This window comes from Gouania willdenowi, chromosome 5, assembly GCF_900634775.1.
Source record: "Gouania willdenowi chromosome 5, fGouWil2.1, whole genome shotgun sequence".
In the NCBI taxonomy this organism is placed as follows: Eukaryota; Metazoa; Chordata; class Actinopteri; order Blenniiformes; family Gobiesocidae; genus Gouania; species Gouania willdenowi.
The window spans coordinates 4,208,846-4,229,003 of record NC_041048.1 but is presented as its reverse complement, the minus strand read 5'-3'; the positions used below and the strand labels follow the sequence as shown (position 1 = coordinate 4,229,003).

Here is a 20,158-nt window from a genome sequence, read left to right as displayed (position 1 = left end):
AAAGCTGAAAGAACATTTTATTTTTTAGACAAAAGAAATGATGGTAAAAATCTACTGAAAAGTCAGATGTTGATCTCACTTGCATGTAGTATCGCTCAGAAATAAGTACACTATTTCAAAATTATGGCCGAGTAATGTAAGCAAAAATAACACACACACAATACGCACACGAACGCGTGCACACACACTGCCCTAATCAGAAGTTGTTGAACCGTCCTTGGCGAACACTTCATTACCCTGTCTGCTAGCAATTAGCACATGCGCTAATGACAACACACTGACTGATGGTGCTTATACTTAACACACACACACACGGTTAAACTTATCCTTCACTTCATTATCGTTGATGCTAGCAATTAGCATCGGCACAAAGACACAACTGTTATCCTCACTAGCATTGACAACTGTAGCACACAAACATACACATGCACGCTCACACACAGGAAGTTTTTTCAATCATTGCCTAATGCAATTGTAGGCAACTCATGGTCCCGGGGCCACATGCAGCCTTAGGCCCAAATTTATGCATCCGTGCAGCCTCCAAAGTAAATGCACAAAACGTCTCAGAAAAAACACAATGACAGAAAAATACACAAGGGAGTAAAAATACACAAATCTACTCCTGAAACACACAAAAGAAATCTGAAAAATATAGAAAACAACAAAAACAGAACTTACAAAATGACTTGAGAAACACACAAAATTACAACAAAAATAAACAAAACTATGCGGCGCCGATATAAACTAATGCTATTATAAACAGCATCTTTTTGCAACATTCAGCAAAAAAACACGTTTAAAAAATGTATATAAATTTTTTTTTTAGGTTACTTTTGACCAGATGAAACTAAATATTTTGCTAAAATGCAAATTCGCCGGAAGTATCAAAATTAAAAGCTAATTGACGTGAATGAAGCATTGCTGTACATCTGGTCAAAAGTAACATGCACATATGTTTTTTATACATGGTTTGCTAAATGATGCAAATGTTGCTGTTTATTTTAGCATTGTTGCTAAATGTTGCTGTTTATTTTAGCATTGTTGCTAAATGTTGCTGTTTATTTTAGCATTGTTGCTAAATGTTGCTGTTTATTTTAGCATTGTTGCTAAATGTTGCTGTTTATTTTAGCATGCTCAACTTGACAATCGGTGCCCTATATAAAAAAAAACTATTTACAATAACTCCAAACTCATGTCTCTTAGGCATTCTTCTGATAAAGTTCAAGAAAATGAATTATCATCACTGATTTTAGTTGAAATCGCTAATTCTGCAGATTACATTTTTTGTACTTTGTTGGAAGTAAAAACACAGATTAACAGTTGAAGGCATTACCAAAGACAGTAACCACAGCCTTTTCTTTACTGAATTACTGTTTATTAAAGCTACATTTTTCAAAGCAGTGAAATTTAGAGGACAGATAATCTAGTGCAAAGATGTGCAAAGCAGCTGATTCGTGGTTATTGTAACAGTCTATAATCAGTACTGTTCAGATCGGGGCATCGTACGCTGGAGGCCCGCCTGCCAAACTTCCATTATTTGGGTTTTTAGAGTAGTCCATCATCTATAAAAACACAAAAAAGTAACACGTTACATTCAGCTTTCATTGTTGAAAAACAATAACAGTGTTTACTCTCATACGTACGGGTGCAGGCTGAGCGGAGAACTGAGCCGGTGTGACGGGTGCTACTTGTGTTTGGTAAGAAGGAAAAGCCGGAGCGTTCATCACCGGTGCAGCAGCTGGAATGAAGTGCGGCTGCGGCTGTGGAAAGACGAACACAAATGACTAAAGCTTTCCTGTTTTGACACATTTACTAGATGCTATTTCATATGGGGCGATGATTGTAAAGTTGCGCGTTAAAATAAACAGCAACTTTTTGCAATATTAAGCAATAAAACATTTTTTATGTTATTTTTGACTAGATTTACAGCAATATTTGTAAAATATGTGATTTTTTCTCTCGTAAAAACATAATGTCAATGTTAATGTTAAATCTAAATCTATAGGTTGACTATCAAATCTAAATTTTAAATCAAAGTGTTGTATCAAAATGTTAAATCTAAATCTAAATGTTACATTAAAAACTAAATGTTAAATCTAAATGCTAAATGCTAAATCTAAAACTTTGAGCTTCTCCTTTGGTACTTCTGGTGAATTTGCATATTAAATATTTAGTTTCACCTGTGACATTTAGATCAAACATTTAACATTTAGATTCAAAATGTACATTTGCATTTAGATTCTGCATTTTGATTTAAAATTCTGCATTTTGATTTAAAATTTTGCATTTAGATTTAGATTTAACATTCATATGTAAATGTAATATTTAGATTTTACACTTACATTTGATATTTAACCTTTTAAGATTTAAATCTATATTTAACATTGACGTTATATTTTTACAAGAAAAGTAAATATCACAAATATTCCTGTAAATCTGGACAAAAGTAACATACAAAAAATAGTTTGTTGCTCAATGTTGTAAAACTTCACAATCGGCACCCCATAATTTCTCAATTTCCGTAAATGTCCTACATTGAACTTGTTACAGGAACGTCAAAAAGAGGAAATGGACAGGGAGGAAACTGATCCTGACCACAATATGTTTACAGACTGTAGCAAATCTGTTACGCTGAGTTTTAATTCCCTCTTTCTGAAATTCTCACTTCTCACCCGTTACAATTCAAAACTCTACACTGGTTTTTACTAAGCTTGTTCTCAGAAACAAACTCTAAGTTTCTCAGATGATAACAGAACTGTAGAGCAGTGGTTCTCAAACTTTTCAGCCCCCAAAATAAAGATTCCAGAGACCAGGGACCCCCATTGTACCTAATATCCACTGTTATCCAGAAAGCTTTTTATTAATTGCACTATAGTATACAGTCATCTTAAAGATGTAAATCTTTGTTTTAATCAGAAATAAAATGGGTTAAAAGTGACCAAAAATGATGGAAAATGTGGTGAAATTGGAGTTTATAAAGCACAGAAATGGTTTAAAAGTTAGAAATTGTGTGTAATGGAAAAGGTGTTTAAACTGCCAAACCAAACCACATAAGTGACAACAATGGGTCAACAACATATGTGACATTAGGTGGAAAAGTGGTGGAAAGGGTTTATAAGTGACAAAAATGTGGAAAAATTGTGCAAAAAGTATTGAAATTTGATGGAGAAGTGGCAGAAATGGGAGTAATTAGCAAAAATGTGGCAACAAACATAGGTTCAAATAAGGCAAGTTTGGTGTAGTTCCAGATAAAGGGTAAAAATAAGCAAAAATTGTTCAAAAAATATTCTTAGTTTTTTAAAGGCATCTGGTGAACCCCTCCCAGTGTCTGGTGACCCCAAATAGGGTCTTGACCCCAATATTGAGAACCCCTGGTGTATTGCATTGTTATGGGCTCATTGTTACTGCCCTTGTTATGCCATATTTTTTTTTTCATTTTTAAAATCATTCTGATAGCAGTTTAAACCTTTAGGCCACTCCCCTTTACCCTTTGACCGTGCTGAGTCAGTGCGGCTACATGCTAAGCTAACCCAAACACGTGGGACTGGTCTCTGACACATTGAACGTTTTTAATACGTGAAAAACAAAGATTCATCCTCACGTTTCCTTTTCCCTCACCTGGAAAAACACCAGAAGGAATAAAACAACTGATGTACAGGATGTAAATGTGCTTCATCAACAGATTAATTGTATAGTTGTATAGTATCAGGAACAGATTATTAATCTAAGCATTTATGGGATGCGATCATTTAGTGATTTGATGTAAGACTTTACAAAAAGAAAAAATGAAATAATCTATCGTTTGTGGCTTAAGTTCAAGCTTATTGGATATCAGATCAGCTGGAAAAAAAAACTCTTTTGAGAATCAGTGAACAACGTCTTTGAATCACAACAAATGAGCAAAGGTTAGGCTTGAAACACTCCCTAAAACATCCACCTGATCTCAGCATGACCTCAGTGCAGTAAAAACTAAGATAAGCCTCCATTTCTCCACAGATTTATTTTCCATTGAGGTCAAATGTCCTGAATGTAGGACTGTGGCTTCAAGTCATAAAACTTTAAGGCTTCTAAGTCATGACTAAGATAGAACTTTGATCTCTCTTCGTCAGCAGGTAAACGTAGTTAGAATTATAGAAATAAACAGGAAAACAAACACAGAAACTCATACCTGTCAAGTTTTAGATTTGAAATAATGGAACATTTTTTGGCGCCCACTACGATCCGTCCCACCCGCCCAACCAAGCTCCAGTATCCATTATATTTTAAGACAAGTGTACAAGAAGTGTACAAGTTAATAAACAAGTGTTTATTAACATTAAAATGCTGTGAACATTCCTACGAGGGCTGGGTGACATGGACCAAAACTCATCAAAATGTCGATATACGATATAAATCTCAAAAAATGTATAGTTAAACTTGCTGATGCAAAATGCCACACAGGTTCATTTATTAACAAACAGCTGCACAACATGTGCCACTTTTGGCTTTTTCACCTGTAAGGGACAGCACGTGTGAGTGAGTTCTGTAGTGAGGCTTGTTATGAAGAAGGTCTGGGTTAGAACGCACTCATTTATCCATCTAACTGAACTTTACATGCTGTTCTGAGAAGTAAAAGAATCCGTGTATCATTCGTTCATTCGTTTTTCATTATGTAACAAAAACATGAAAAACGAAAAAAACACTCATTATTTGATATTTGTTTCCAAAACCAAAATGAAAAAAACGGAAAACGCCTTGTTTTTCAAATTCAAGCTCTTTTGCTTCGGTACAGAAAATGGAAAACTGTTTGTTTTCTCCATTACCGATTTGCCAAAGTTGTATATTGTATATTATTATTATTATTATTATTATTATTATTATTAATAATCCTACTTTATTTTCTACTACTGTAATGTGTGTTTTTCTATTTTTAACAGTCTTTTACTTAATTATACACGTAGTTTTCTATATCGTTAAAACAGAAACTCGATACATCTTGATATATCGCCCAGCCCTAATCCTTTGATCATAAAACAGCCTAAATTAAAATATAAATGTGTATATGAAGCGCGTGTTTTCTTAATATACTTACAGTTCATATACAAGTCAACACATTGAATATTTACTGTTAATTTCACGTTGCTTATCTTTAAGTTAAACATTAACATTTGTTTCTCATGCTCACTCATGTGATTCTCTGGTATTCAGTTGTAGATATCTCAGCCACCCCAAATACAAAAATTCAACTAAAATCCACAATATTTGCAGGACTCACTTTTCCACTTCTTATATCACATGATGACTGCACTTATTTTTAATCTGAAATTTGTGAAAAAATTCAGTTTTTTCAAAATCTGGCAAAAGTTTCTCCAATTATTCCACAAAATCTCCCCAAATTCCCAAATCATAAATAAACAATGGGATTATTTATTTTGTCAAACAACTGATCCCGATTCATTTGTGACCAACTCGGTGTGATAGTAAATAAAAAACTAAAATAATATAATCCTAAAATAATGAAAATAATAATAATAATAAATATATATATATATATATAAAATATCATACACTTGTTTTTATTTACTAACAAGTCTTGCATTATGATACATTTCACAAAAATGTTTATTAATGTGTTGGATTCAATAGTTTGGGCAGAAGTCGGAAAAATGGCATCAATTTTTGGACTAAATACCAAACGTTAAAATGGTTGAAACCTATTTTGCACAGCCTTTTCCTCTTTTTTTGTTATTTTGAATGTCGTGTCATTTGATTGATCACATTTGTGCTTCTATTCGTGGTTGTTGTTCTTTTGTGTCCAGGCACTGCAGAGGAAAACAATTATTAGCTCGACCTGAGCCTGACCCAGGTGGAGCAAACACATTAAATGCAGACAGGGTTTTATTTGCTCTTTAAAATACAACATTAAAATGCAAACGACGCGTTCAGGGACTCACCTCAGCACAGCAGCTGCATGTAGCGTTGCAGGCGGTGGCGGCGACCAGGATTGACACAATGAGCTCCAGGAACTGGAAAATAGCCAAAACGCCTGAATATCCCTGAGAACACACCAAGAATGGACATTTTAGGGTTAAACGCTACTCATTTACTTTGAAAAAAACACAAATAATTAACTTTAGAGAAGTTTAGGTACATCAATGTCCACAAATATTTGTGTTTTTGTTTTGGAATTGACAAAAATTATAACAAATAAATGAATCACGACTTGAGTAAGATGCTAGTCTTTGGGCTCACAGGTGAGTTACATAAAATACATAAAATACTCTAGTACCACAGTTAAAAAGTTACTGGTTATTTTCACCCCCACCTTTATTTTTGGTAATAAATCTTGCCATGTTTCCTTTCATACAGTAAACTTCTCATGTATAAACTTAAAAAGATCAAATCTTTTCACAATTTTCCACAAAGATATGAAATAAAAGGTTTGTTAAAAATATACAATTGTAAAATAAATCACCAATGAATTCAATTCAAAATTTTTAAAAAATGTATCAGGCTCTAAGTATAGCTACATTTATGAACTCTGAAACTGAGAAATTAACCATAATCATATCCATAAAGTCAGCAAAATGTTGGTCCATCGTTCTATAAATCTGTGATAACCTTTATTTATTTATCTGAGTAATATAAAATATAATCCAGGAAGTTTATTATTATCATTTGGGCCACAGTATATAGTCATCTTAAAGATGTAAATCCTTCTTTTAATCAGAAATAAAATGAGTTAAAAGTGACCAAAAATGGGAGAAAAGGTGGTGAAATTCAAATTTACAAACCACCGAAAATGGTTAAAAGTTGCAAATTATGGGTAATGGAATTTAAAAGTGTCAGGAAAATTGGTTTAACCTGGCAAATAATGGGTATTGAAAATCATGAATGTGGTTAAATTGGCAAAAATAAACATAACATGTGGTGAAATTAGGTAAAAAATGACAATAAAAGCTCAGTATATGCAACATGAGGTGGGAAAAGTGGTGGAACGGGTTTATAAGTGTCGAAAATGTCTTACTAAGATATATACAAATGAATTATTTGGAAATGTAGACAATCATTTATTTATTCTTCTGTCTTTTTTAAACTTTCTCCTGCGGGCCAGATTGGATAATCTAAAAGTGGCCAGATTTGGTCCCCAGGCCTTGAGTTTGACACATGTGCTGTACAATGATTGGTTCATCTCCTGTAAGTGTTCCGTCCTTCCTCTCTCTAATCTACACAGTTCTAGTTTAATTGTGATCAATGTCCGTAACTCCCTACTTCTGCCTTTCTTCCTTCCTCTTCCTCCTTCTCTGCTGGTCTGACTAATCGTCTTCCTCTTCTAAACATCTGAGTAGAACCTGGAGATAAAGGTTGACTGAACAGAGCAGAGTTGGTATGGGAAAAAACCATTGAACCAAAATGGGTGGATTTATCCCTTTTATCCCAGAAACAGATCATAAAACGCTGGATGGATTTGTCTCAGATCAGATTAAAAACATCACAAAGCCCAGCACCGATACGCTGTGTTTAAAAATGCATTTAACATAAAATACCGGTGTAACTTCCACGTAATAATTCCAGATGAAACAATCCAGGGCGTACAGGATGACACCGGTCAGGGACACAACGGCTGCGATGATGTTTAGAGCCATTGAGCCGTTGATCTATAAAGAGAAAACACATGTTTCAGAGTAGAATACCCCAAGATTTATCATGTTTACAGCTCACACAGGTGCAGACGTGGACTGGCCCTCTGGCATAGCGGGCATCGTCCTGGTGGGCCTGTCCGGTCCGCTGGGTTAATTAGTGGAGGCAGACATGGTAACAGGTGGCCAAAAATGGTCCAGAAGTGGTAAAAACGAGGCAAGAAAATATTAACAAATGACTAAAATGGGCCGAAAGCAGTAAAGGGTGGCCACGAAATGGGCAAATAAAGAGGAACCAGGTGGAATTTAATGGCAAAGGGCAGCTTTAATGAGCAAAATGTGGCAAACAATAGCGAAAAAGGGGTAAAATGTGGCAAACAATAGTGAAAAAGGGGTAAAATGTGGCAAATAATAGTGAAAATGCGCAGAATGTGGCAAACAATAGTGAAAATGGGCAGAATGTGGCAAACAATAGTGAAAAAGGGGCAAAATGTGGCAAATAATAGTGAAAATGGGCAGAATGTGGCAAACAATAGTGAAAAAGGGGCAAAATGTTGGGGAAAATGGAAACAAGAGGTATTTATTGGGCAGAAGTTTGCTTTTTTAAGTGAAAAGTGGGCCAAATTAAATTTAAAGAAAAGATTAAAAAAATGTATAAAAGTGTCCAAAAAAACTTGCTAAAATGGACCAAAAAAAGGAAAAAAGGGATATTTATTGACAAAACGAAGCTAAAGGCTGAAAAAAAAAGTAATTGGCCATTTTGCAACTTCCTTTGTCCCATTTTGGTAAAGAAAGAGGTATGTTCTTGATTTAATTTAGTGACTATTTCAGTTTGTCGTTTTGTGTGTTTCTGGTGTCATTTAGTACATTTATCCCTCATTATAAATTAATGAATTTTTGGAGACATCTTGTGTATTTTTGTAACATTTTGTGTGTCTTGGAGTCATGTTGTGCGTTTACGTTTGGGACCCCCACAAAACTAGACCAAGGGCCGAATGTGGCTGCCAGTGCAGGCCCATGTCTGTGTTATAGTACAGTACATAGTATATAGTACATATTTCTAGTGTACTCAATCTTTTCATACTATGTAATGTGAACACGCTACATTCTCATTTAGTATGACTAGTACGTGGCCACTCTCTACAAGCCTCTGAAGCATGTGTTCATTGCAGGGTTAGGGTCAATTAAAATTGTAATCGTGTAATTCATAATTAATTACAATCATGGCGTAATTATAATTGTAATTAAAAATAATATTGCAGTTGTAATTGTAATTAAATTGTAATTGAGTTTAGATAATTGACATTCTAATGGTAATTGCCATGAAAATTTAACGCAAAACTGGGGAACCATGTTCCAGTTCTATGTACAGTTCTACACATATGTAGTTAATTATTAAAATATATTTCATATCAAGCTTTCACACATTTTACCATTTAAGAAAGTAAATAATTGAGGGCTATACTGACACAAAAAAGGCTCACATGTCCACACCAAAAATACTAAAACCTATATTTTCATTGATTAGAAATCTTAACAAGGTAATCAATAAATAGGAAAGAAATGAGATGATAGATATTTGTTTTTAGTGTATTTTACAGCTAGTGTATTTAGGAGCTGTTATCATAAGAGATGCTAACAGAAAGCTAACACAAGAGGAAGGTTAACTTTTATTAGGTTGTTTATTTCAGGCGCAGTAATTATGATTAATTATAATTGAACAATCGTAATTGAGAACGTAATTATAATTGACTTTCTGAGGATAAGAAATAATTGTAATTTAAATGCTGGTCACTGTAATCATAACTGAACTGTAATTGAACCTGGATAATTTTAAACGTAATTGTAACTAAAAAATGTAATTGACCCCAACCCTGGTTGATAGTAAACATGACCAGATGAAGGTCCTGGAGGTGAGGAGCAGACGTTACTGACCTGGCACCGGCTCCCAGATTTCCCAGCAACGATGGTCAGAGATCCAGAGGAGACGTACTGTAAGAGAGCGAAAACATAAATATAAAGAAATGTGGCTCTGAGCTCAGAAACCCACCAAGACAAACATCAGAGTGACTCACCAGTGCAGCCCCCCACACAAAGATGCCGCTGTAAACGCCCAGAGAAGGTCCATAAAACAGGCTGGCGATCCCAAACAACAGTATCATCACGCCGATCATGATCTGAACTGTCTGCAGGGACCATTACAAATACTGACATTACTGTAATGAAGTTGCTTTAATGAGTACTGTAACTTTACTTATACTTAAGTACGTTTTAAAAGAAGTCATTTGTTACATTTCTACACCCAACCATTACTGACTAAATTATTATTTTTTGTTTTAAAATTATCAACGGACATTGTAAAACTACAAAAAACAAAATGACCAGACAATATAATGTATCACATCGTAGCCGACCAATCAGATTAAACGTAATGCACTGAATGCTGGTTATTTAGGTTCAGGTTGGGGCTTTCTGCCTTTTATGCTGTTACGGTTAATAATGGCACATTTGGCATGGCACTGTTTTACAGTTCATAAATGTAACTATATTTAAAGGTTATTTTATTTTTTTTAAAAAGAATTGTACATTATGACAAACCTTTTATTTTATACAGATTACTTTGTGGAAAATCAATAAAGTTCCAATTGTGGTAGATTTGTTCTCTTCCTTTTAAAGTTTCTACATGAGATATTTACTGTACGTAAGGGAACCGTGGCAACGATCTATTACCAGAAATAAACGTGGGGGTGAAAGTAACTTTTACTTTGAGTACTATTTAATGAAGCTACTTTTTACTTGTACATGAGTATTTTAGTAGGACCTCTGATAGGAAACAATAACAGTGTTTATAGAAGAATTTGATGTGTGTACAAGTGAACACGTTATTGTCACTGATTGACCGTTCTCACCTCTCTTCTCATGTTTTGTGTCAATATTTTAAGATTGCCGTGTCACTCGTGCACAGATACCACAGCACGCCTCTCTTTAAGAGAAGGCCTCCAAAAACCTGTAACCTGTTGATGTCAATTATTCTTCATGGTTTATTTTCTTTTTTTTTTTTTTTAACATATTAGAATTATATAACCTTATACTAAATATCCTTATATCCAATAGCCCTTATTTACCCATGATGAATATATGTAAAGGTCTACTTTTTTTAGGCCTATTTTCTGTTACATCATCTGATTTGAACTGAATCTAAATCTAATAACACCACAAGCTGTACGTTGGCCATGAGACAATCAGATATAACAACAGTCAGATTATCACTATATGACTGATGTGAATGAATCATGGTTTCTGTATTTCCTGTAATGTGCCTTGAGTCTTCTTGAAAAAAGCGCTATATAAATCCAAACCATTATTATTATTATTATTATTATAAATAATTTTCTTTGTAACATCACAGTATTTTGTTCAGTAGACTTTAACTTTACATCTTGCAACGCTCCAGCACCCTACAACCTGAGGTATTATGAATTATTAATAACTGTGAAACAGTGTTGTTCTCCTACTAGGAGTGACACCCTAATAAACATCTACATTCATAATTAACCCTCCTAACACCTCTAAGACAGTGGAACTACTGAAAGGATAGAAAAGGCTATTTGGATTTTAATGTTATTGTTAATTTTTTTCATTTGACAACATGCAAGACAGAAACAATTAGAGAGAGAAATATTGAAGAAACATTCTGACTTTATCATGACTCGCTTGTAGAATAGCTTCTCTGACATTATGGTGAAAATGGCCTTTGTGTCACTTTTTTTCTAATTCTAATCTAGCTCTGTGTCAATGACTGAACATGACTCCTCCTCTGCATCACATTAAGGCTAGTGTTTAAACACAAAAAGTTCCTTTTTCTCTGATTCTTTCTGTTGTTGTTGTTTTGTGTGTTTTTGGAGTCATTTTGTGTATTTTCCCATCATTTTTGTATTTTTGGAGTCAGTTGACAATAACAGGATGTGCAGCTCTCTTGAGGAAAGAGAATGTTTATTCAGCTTGTTACTGGATCGGGGGGGACACAGTTAGACATATAATGATTACGTGCATTTTTAAAGTTTGTTACACTGTATCTGCTGGTGCCAGACAGGCTTGTATTCCTGTCCAAGTTTCTATTCGATGAATACACTGTTTTCCTCATACTAGTGCCCAGAACCAAGTTGATTCCTTATATGGTGATGAGCTAATGTAAAAGACCCCCAAACAAGCTCAGATATGATCCGTCCAGCATACTCCCACAGGTCCCTCTTTTTGTTAACCAGTTTTGACTCTGATTGTATGAATAAACTGCCTATTATTTACAACTCAGACTTTTTCTACACCACCTCGTTTGTCATCATCATCCACACACGAGATGCAACAGGGTCGCCAGAAATTCTTGATGTCAAAATGGGGTCACGATCCAAAAAAGGTTGGGAACCACAATCTATTATTTTCACAACTAGCTGCCTCCACGTCACTTTTTTGCTCCACTCCGAATACACAACAAACGACAACAAGAACACACAAAATTGAGAAAAATGTGCAAAATGACTCCAAAAATACAAAAATGATGGGAAAATACACAAAATGACTCCAAAAACACACAAAACAACAAGAAAAACAGAAAGAATAGGAGAAAAACATACAAAGCAACAACAAAAATACTCCAAAAACACACAAAATGACTCCATTTTGTGTGTTTAGACAATACTTTGGGCCTGGACTAAAATCCTAATGTCAAAACTAATACAAACACAGGGTGTGAAGCTAAAATAAAACAGTGCACTGCATCCTAACCTCTATTATATAACACATCATGTGTTGTGATGGTATCTCTTACCCCCAGTGCCATCGGCCACACCTTGTTGAACCTCAGGTAGCTCACACAGTTGCCATTGTTGTTGCCTTGCACCTGTTGGGAAGCTGGGTGCACGTGAGTGACCACCACCACGTTTCCAGCTGTGGTTGATACAGATGAGGACATGTTGGCAGTGATCGTCTCCTCTGATGGTCTGACCCACAGCGTCCTGCAGCAAAGAATAAAGATGGTCTGTTAATAATTAATGATGAAACTCTAAACCAACAGCTGGTGGGAGTGACTGGCGTTTACTGGAAACCAGTATGATGTCAGAGTGGGCGGAGACAACAGGAAACACTTGTGTAAATGTAGTATTTGTTCATCTAGAACTGGTTCATGTTGACTTATAACTCAAAGGTTTTAAAGGAAAACACATAAACTTATGGTTTTATAAATAAATTAATTGTAAAAACAAACACATTGTGTTACTTGCCCAAAAGTGAAATTCATACTTTGCAACTTCCATCACAGCAGGGGCCACAAAAATGTGCCACATGATCAACATTCAGAATAATGACCAGTTTCAGCATTGAAACAGGAAAGAACAAATGGCTTCTGTTGTTGTTTTGTGTAATTTGTTGTCTTTTTTGTTTTTGTTGTAATTTTGTGTTTTTTTACCAGGCATTTTCTGTGTTTTTGTTGTCAATTTGTTTATTTCGTGTCATTCATGTGTAGTATTTTTTAGTGCTATTTTGTATATATATTTTTTTAGGTATTTTAGTCATTTTTGTAATCATTTTGTTTAATGTGTTGTCTTGTTTGTTTTTGTTGTCACTTAGTGCATTTGCTGTAATTATTGTGGATTATCTTTGGTTTTATTTTGTATATTTTTCAGCAGTTTTTTATACATTTGTATTCTTGTGTGTGTTTGGAGTAATTTTGTATGATTTTGGAGTCGTTCTGGAGTAAATGCACGAAACGACAACAAAATAAGCAAAATGACTCATATTACGCAAAACAACAACACATATACACAAAATGACAGAAAATATACACAGACTCAAAAACACACAGAAACAGTCATGACCCGGCTTGAAAGGTCACAAAACCATGGCAAACATAAATAACAATAAATCTTTATTGTTTAATTAGGCAAAATCAAACTTTCGAGTTAATAAATCAAATAAACCGTCTGGATTAGACCAAATTAACTCATTCAGTGCCAGCCATTTTTTTTAGCATTTTGACTGATATTTAAATACCCACAGAATATTTTGTACAATGACTATCTGAATTCTGATCCAGATTTTGAAAGATTAAAGTCTCTAATTTCATAAAAAAAAAAAAAATTAGTTCCTAGCTTGTTTTGTTCGGTAATCTGCAAGTTTCACACAAATCGTCAGTTTGTGACAAAAAGCTGAGAAAAACGGCTTTTTCAGAAAACAATCTATTAGTGACTTTGAAGCAATTTTTTTCTTGCTTAATCATTATGTCTGACATATTACAGCTACACAGTTGTAGCACAGTGGGCTTCTGCTTGAACCTTTTTGTACAAAATGTGTATTTTTGGCCTATTGTTTATTATTATCACCATTGCTGCAGTTGATGTCCATACATTAGTTTAATTTTGTATGCTTTCATAGCCTTTGTTTATGATAATTGCCTTTATATTTGATGTAAATCTCTCGTTTTTTTTTTTTTGGCGTAGTACAGATTTCTGTATTCAAAACATGATTTATTGTCACTCAGTGTCATATATTTCCAAACTTTCACATCATCTGTAACCACTAAAGGTCCGACTTCAATCTGAACACAAATTAACCATGTAGTTCATGTAGAAGCTTAAAAAAAAAAACATTATTGTTCTGGGATTGTATGTGATTTTTGGAGACTTCAGTACACTGGGCCCAAGTGTGTGACATTACCCAATCAGCAGGCAGGAACACTGAGCAGTCAGCACATGATGCCATGGGTATCACGGCAACAACAAAAACACAAATATATATTTACATCTTTATATTACATAACTTTCAAGATATTTTTTTGTGCAAATGATCTTGGATTTATTGATCTATGAAGCCTACACTGTGTCTTTATCTGATGAAGAAATATGAATGTATTTGTATATTTGTGTCAGCCATGCCTCTGTCCTCCAGCAGTGTAGTGTAATGTAAAGTCAATCACTTACCTCCTGTTGGTGTGAATCAGTGATTATTCCCGATCACTTTGATTGAGTCTCTCTCTTCTTTTATTTTCCTTTTGCCCTGAGATGTGTCTGCCAGACACGCCCGTCCTCAGCATTTACTCACAGTCATAACAACCTTGTCATTTGGGGAAATGCAGGTTCCCCACTGGGAGCATTTCCAACCCAACCCTGTTCACAAGCTGGTTCATGATCCAATCGTTGGGACCACGTTTATCATGTGACACCGATTGTGAAGTAGCGCACGACAAAATAGACAGCAACTTTTTTGCAACATTTAGCAACAAACCACATTTTAAAAAACATGTGTGAATTTTTTTAATGTTACTCTTGACCAGATTTACAGCAATACAAAACAGAAATTTGTGATATTTCTTTTCTCTCAAAAATATATGATTTAAATGTTATATTGTTAAATAGAAAACATCCTCACTGAAGAGAAGATTTATTCTAAGGACACACACACACACACACACACACACACACACACACACACACACACACACACACACACACACACACACACACACACACACACACACACACACACACACGCACACACACACAGCTGTGTTTGTGTGCTCAGGCTAATTTCAGAGCAGAGAATAGGGCAAGGTTTAATTAGTCTATGTGTGTGTGCCTGTGTGTGTGTGTGTGTGTGTGTGTGTGCCTGTGTGTGTGTTCCACCTGTCGCCAAATGGGAGATGGTCACAGCAAAGCAGCATCTGACAAATCCTGAACACACACAGATACACACAAACATACCAGTGACACTTTTCACGACACAACACGTTTTAAAACTTTTCATTTTATTTCTGGTTAAAGTCAAATGAAGCTCACGAGCGCCCCCTACATGAGGCAGGAGTACTGCTGGCATCACTTGAAGCCTTTTCACTGTGATTTCATGATCCATCATTAAAACTTAAAAACTCACAAACATACAGTATATTAATATATACATAATACATATCAGACAAATATAGCAGCCTGTAGTTCAACTGTGTGTCGCCCCCTAAGTAAACACATTACATTTGTGATTACACAAAATGATAGACAACTACAACAAACAGCAAATAAATACACAGTCATTATGTGTATTTTTGTATCATTCTGTTGTCTTTTAGTGCATTTTTTTGCATGAATATTGTTTTTCTTGCCATTGTAATGCAATTCTGGAATCATTTTGTATCTTTTTTGGTATAGTTTTGTGCATTTCTGTTGTCATTTTGTGTATTTTTTGTATAAATATTTAGTTTTATGTATTTTGAGTCATTTTCATATTTTTGTTGTTGTTTGGTGTATTTATCTGTAATGTATGTTTTTTAGAGTCATTTTTTGTGTTTTTGGAGGCTTTTGTATATTTTTGTGTACTTTTTGTATAAATATTGTTTAGTTTTTTGTTTTATTTTACTCATTTCGTGGGTGTTATCTGAGGATCTGGCTCTGACTGCCTGGCAGCCTCAGCCTTTGTCAACTTTGCTTTCCACAAACATGAGCAGATGAGACCAACACATTGTTGGGGTGAAGATAACATATGCAAATGAGCTTCTTATTCTCTCCATCCCCTCACCAGAGACCCCTCCAGACCTGGACCCAGCCCCGAGTTGTGTTTAACACAGTTTTCACAGCACCACAGTGTGTTTGAGTGCAGAGATGAAGGTAAAATGTGCTCAACATGCCAGAAATCTGTCAGGGCATCATCTTTATCCAGGAGGAACAAAAACATGGACATCTGGACTGTAGATATCCACATGGACTCTGTTTACAGGACTCCATTAATTTGTATTCATTCAACATTACAGATGTATGATAGCACTTGTACCAAGACGAGTGCCCTGTGTTTGTAATGACAGCTAACTGTGTTAGAGCAGCTATTATTGCTGGACTATTCAGATTTACATTTAAATTTGACATTTAGATTTAGATTGAACACTTATATTTACATTTGGAATTAACACTTTCCATTTTTTTTATTTCAATGAAAAATTATCTAAGAAATTATTATTGTGGCATTTAACAAAATAAAATGATTTTGGTGATCCTAACTGACCTGAAACAGGAGAGATTTAGTCTGATTTAACCTCAGACAGTGAGAAAAAAAGCATTATGTGTCTTTTTGCACAGTGTATATAAACTTCTTCTTCTTCTTCTTCTTCTTCTACTTCTTCTTCTTTCAACTGATTTACATTTAACACTTAAATTTATATTTCAATTTAGATTTAACATTTCAATTTCAATTTAGCATTTAGATTTACATTAACATTTCAGATTTAGATTTAACGTTTAGATTTACATTTCAAATTTAAATTTAACACTTACATTTACATTTAACATTTAGATTTAAATTTCACCTTTACATGTAATATTTAACACTTAGATTGACATTTACATGTAACATTTAGATATAACATTTTGATTTGGATTTAACACTTAGTTTTACATTTAACATTTAGATATCACATTTTGATTTAGATTTAAAACTTAGTTTTACATTTATTTTTCATGTGTACACATTTTTAACAGTGATATGTTTTACATGATTATCGGTCTCAAATGAATGAAAAATTTGGTAAATGTTCAAAATATGACGGCTATGAAACAGTGACCAACTTAGCCTCATTAGCTAACGCCAAACACATCACTAATTGTGAGGAGGGTTATTTTCTGGACTGACATGTTTGTCAAGGTTGTTGACAAAAGTTGAAAGTTTTTTTTAAGAAGCAGAAAGTATGTGTATACCATCCTTGAAGAACTGCACCCTGTTCCCTGATAAATGGTTTTTAATTTTAAAACTTGTGAAAATGCCCTTGCCGGTTAAACTTTTCAATAAATGAAAGCCCTTGGGTGGGTGGAAGAAACATGAGCTGAACAGAAAATGCTGCGGTAACCGATGAAGTGTGCTTGATGGAGGCTGGATTTTGGCATTCATTTTGTATAATGTTTTCTGTTATTTTTGTGTTGTCATATTGTATATTTTTCTGTCGTATTGTGTGTTTTTGGAGTGTTGTGTGTGTTTAATTGAGGGGCCGCACACAATTAGATTAGAGCCTTGAGAAAGCAGCTCCAATGAAAAACGTGGTGCCACATCTCTTTATTTATGCTGCAGCAAGGGTTGGTGTCAATTACATTTATCAGTTACAGTTACGTTTTCAATTATCCATGTTCAATTACAATCACAGTGACTGGCATTTTTTTCCAATTACAATTAAATTACAATTATTTTTTTATCCTCAGAAAGTAAATTACAATTACATTCTCAATTACTAAAGTTGAAATAAATAACCTAATAAAAGTTAACTTTCCTGTTGTGTTAGCTTTCTGTTAGCATCTCTTATGGTAACTGTCAGGGACTAGGCTGAGGATCACCTTCAGCTAGTGGGAGGGTCACATGTTCTGTGCGTTCCTGTCAGCACCACACCTGTAGTCAATCTGCTATAATCACATCACCTATATATATCCTGTCTGTGTGTATCTCCCTTGTTGGTCTGTTAGTCTTTCACGTCTGGTCCGTCCTACTCGTCAGTCTGGAGTCCAGGTCGGCCGCACACCCCAGGTTGAGGATCGCCCTGTTCCTCACGTCAGTCGGTGCTATATGTTGTTAAAATAAAGACTTTGTAACACAATCCTGCCTCTGAGTCCTGCAATTGGGTCCTGTCTGCTACCCATGACAGTAACGGGCCATATTTCAGCTGTAAAAGACACTAAAAACATGATCTCATTCTAATTTCTTTCTTATCTCTTACTGTAGTTACCATGTTAGGATTCCTAATCAATGAAAATATAGGTTTTTGATAATTTTGGTGTAAAATGTATTTTTAAAATGGTAAAATGTGGGAAAGCTTGATATGAAACACATTTTAATAATTGTTCACTACTTGTGTGTAGAACTGTACATAGAACTGTAACGTGGTTCCCCAGCTTTGCATTAAATTAGCAGCAACATTTTTTTTTGTTAACCCCCTTTTACCTTTTTCCTTTGTCCCATTTTGGCCCATTTTTAAAAAGCTCTTTTTTCAGACTTTATCTACCTTTTACCAATAAATATCTCTTTTTTCCTATTTTTTTTGGTTCCATTTTAGCAAGTTCTTTTTGACACTTACCCAACTGTTGTCCTTTCTTTAATTTTTTGGGCCACTTTTCATCCAAATAAGCTAACCTATGCCCAATCAATAACACTTGTTTCCTTTTTCCCCTACAATTTGCCTCTTTTTGTGCCTCATTTTAGTCATTTTTCACTCTTTTTTGCCACATTTTTGCCACTTTTGGTACATTTTTGGTCACCCCACATCAGACGTGCACATAACAGATTTTCAAAATTACAATTACAATTATAAATTTGCCATAAGTGTAATTAATGATCAATTATGCAATTACAATTATAATTGACTCCAACCCTGGCTGCAGCATGTGTTACCATGTACAAAGACACACACCATATTCTTTTTAACTGAAGTCCTTTACACGACACAGGTTTTTTTTTGCCTCCTGTAGCGAATGACGTTGAATAACATTATCCAACTCATTAAAAATGCACATGAAATGTCAAAAGCAGACGTTTTACATTCTGAGTGCATCTGGTTTTCTCTGCATTTGTTCAGCTGAAGGATGGATGGATGGATGGATGGATGGATGGATGGATGGATGGACAGATGGAGGAGGTGGATATGAATGATGATGTTTGCTCCAGGAAAAGATGAATGAAAGGATGAATCCAGAACACAGCAAAGACTCCAGGGCTCTAACATCTCACGCAATTCAATACATTCACACACACACACGACAATTCTCGAGCTGAGAAGTGATAAAACCCACCGCACATCAGTAACATAGACATATGTCAAAGAGATTAGTGATCTATGAATGGATGAGGTTGTTAAGGAAATTATATGCTTAACACATATTATTGTTCCTGCACACACACATGTATTAACTAAAGGTTATTTACATAACCCCGGTTCTCTGTGTAACATGAGTGAGATGTCTCACTATGGGATATATACGCCTCAGCATCATATTCAGAAGTCCTTTCCCATTCCGCCAACCGGATTGGCCGCCGCTAGTCCCACCCACTATAAGTGGGGCGGGCGGAGATTACATTGGCATTCTGGAAGCACCACTTCTCGCTCTGCCAGCAAGAAGGGTGGTCTTTGTGGGACATCTCACTCATATTACTCAGAGAACCGGCGTTATGTAAATAACCTAGAGTTCTATTTCATAACATTTGTTTCGATGTCTCACGGTGGGATGTGGTAGCTCCCTTATTGTGGTGTGAATGGTGATGACAAAAAGGTGGTGTAGAAAAGGGACAACAGAGTTGTAAATAATAGGCAGTTTATTAATACAATCAGAGTCCTAAACAGGATATCAAAAATGTGCCTCTACTGAGAGCTGGTGGCCGAATCATTGCAAACTCTGAGCTCAAACGCCTATATGCTTCAAAGGTATGTGGCTTAGCAAATGGTGTCAATCTTTAACATTAGCTCATCACCAAATAAGGAATCAACTTGCTTTGGCAAATTCTTTGGAGAAAAACAGTCTATCAATCAAAGCAAA

The 20,158-nt window shown here is 35.0% G+C and overlaps 1 protein-coding gene across 2 annotated transcripts; it reads right to left on the bottom strand.

The window, feature by feature from the left end:
- Positions 1-1,353: 1,353 nt before the first annotated feature.
- LOC114463107 (membrane-spanning 4-domains subfamily A member 18-like) lies at positions 1,354-14,989 on the bottom strand. 2 transcript variants are annotated; one of them, XM_028446374.1, is made up of 8 exons: positions 14,591-14,989; positions 12,445-12,631; positions 9,695-9,805; positions 9,555-9,611; positions 7,542-7,637; positions 5,934-6,035; positions 1,644-1,760; positions 1,354-1,562 (listed from the first exon to the last, which is right to left on the bottom strand). In XM_028446374.1, the coding sequence occupies exons 2-8, from the start codon at positions 12,586-12,588 to the stop codon at positions 1,488-1,490; spliced, it is 702 nt and encodes a 233-aa protein (XP_028302175.1). In that variant the 5' UTR covers positions 12,589-12,631; positions 14,591-14,989; the 3' UTR covers positions 1,354-1,487. The 2 variants fall into 2 exon arrangements, with proteins under 2 accessions (XP_028302175.1, XP_028302174.1); XM_028446373.1 differs by having other exon boundaries at positions 7,527-7,637; positions 14,591-14,976.
- Positions 14,990-20,158: the final 5,169 nt, after the last annotated feature.

Excerpts from the sequence above, each read along its gene's own strand:
- LOC114463107 (XM_028446373.1), bottom strand. The coding sequence starts at position 12,588 with ATGTCCTCATCTGTATCAACCACAGCTGGAAACGTGGTGGTGGTCACT. Across the intron at positions 7,638-9,554 it reads AATCTGGGAGCCGGTGCCAG|ATCAACGGCTCAATGGCTCT; the intron begins GTCAGTAACGTC and ends TTCTCTTTATAG. Across the intron at positions 1,761-5,933 it reads CATGCAGCTGCTGTGCTGAG|CCGCAGCCGCACTTCATTCC; the intron begins GTGAGTCCCTGA and ends GTCTTTCCACAG.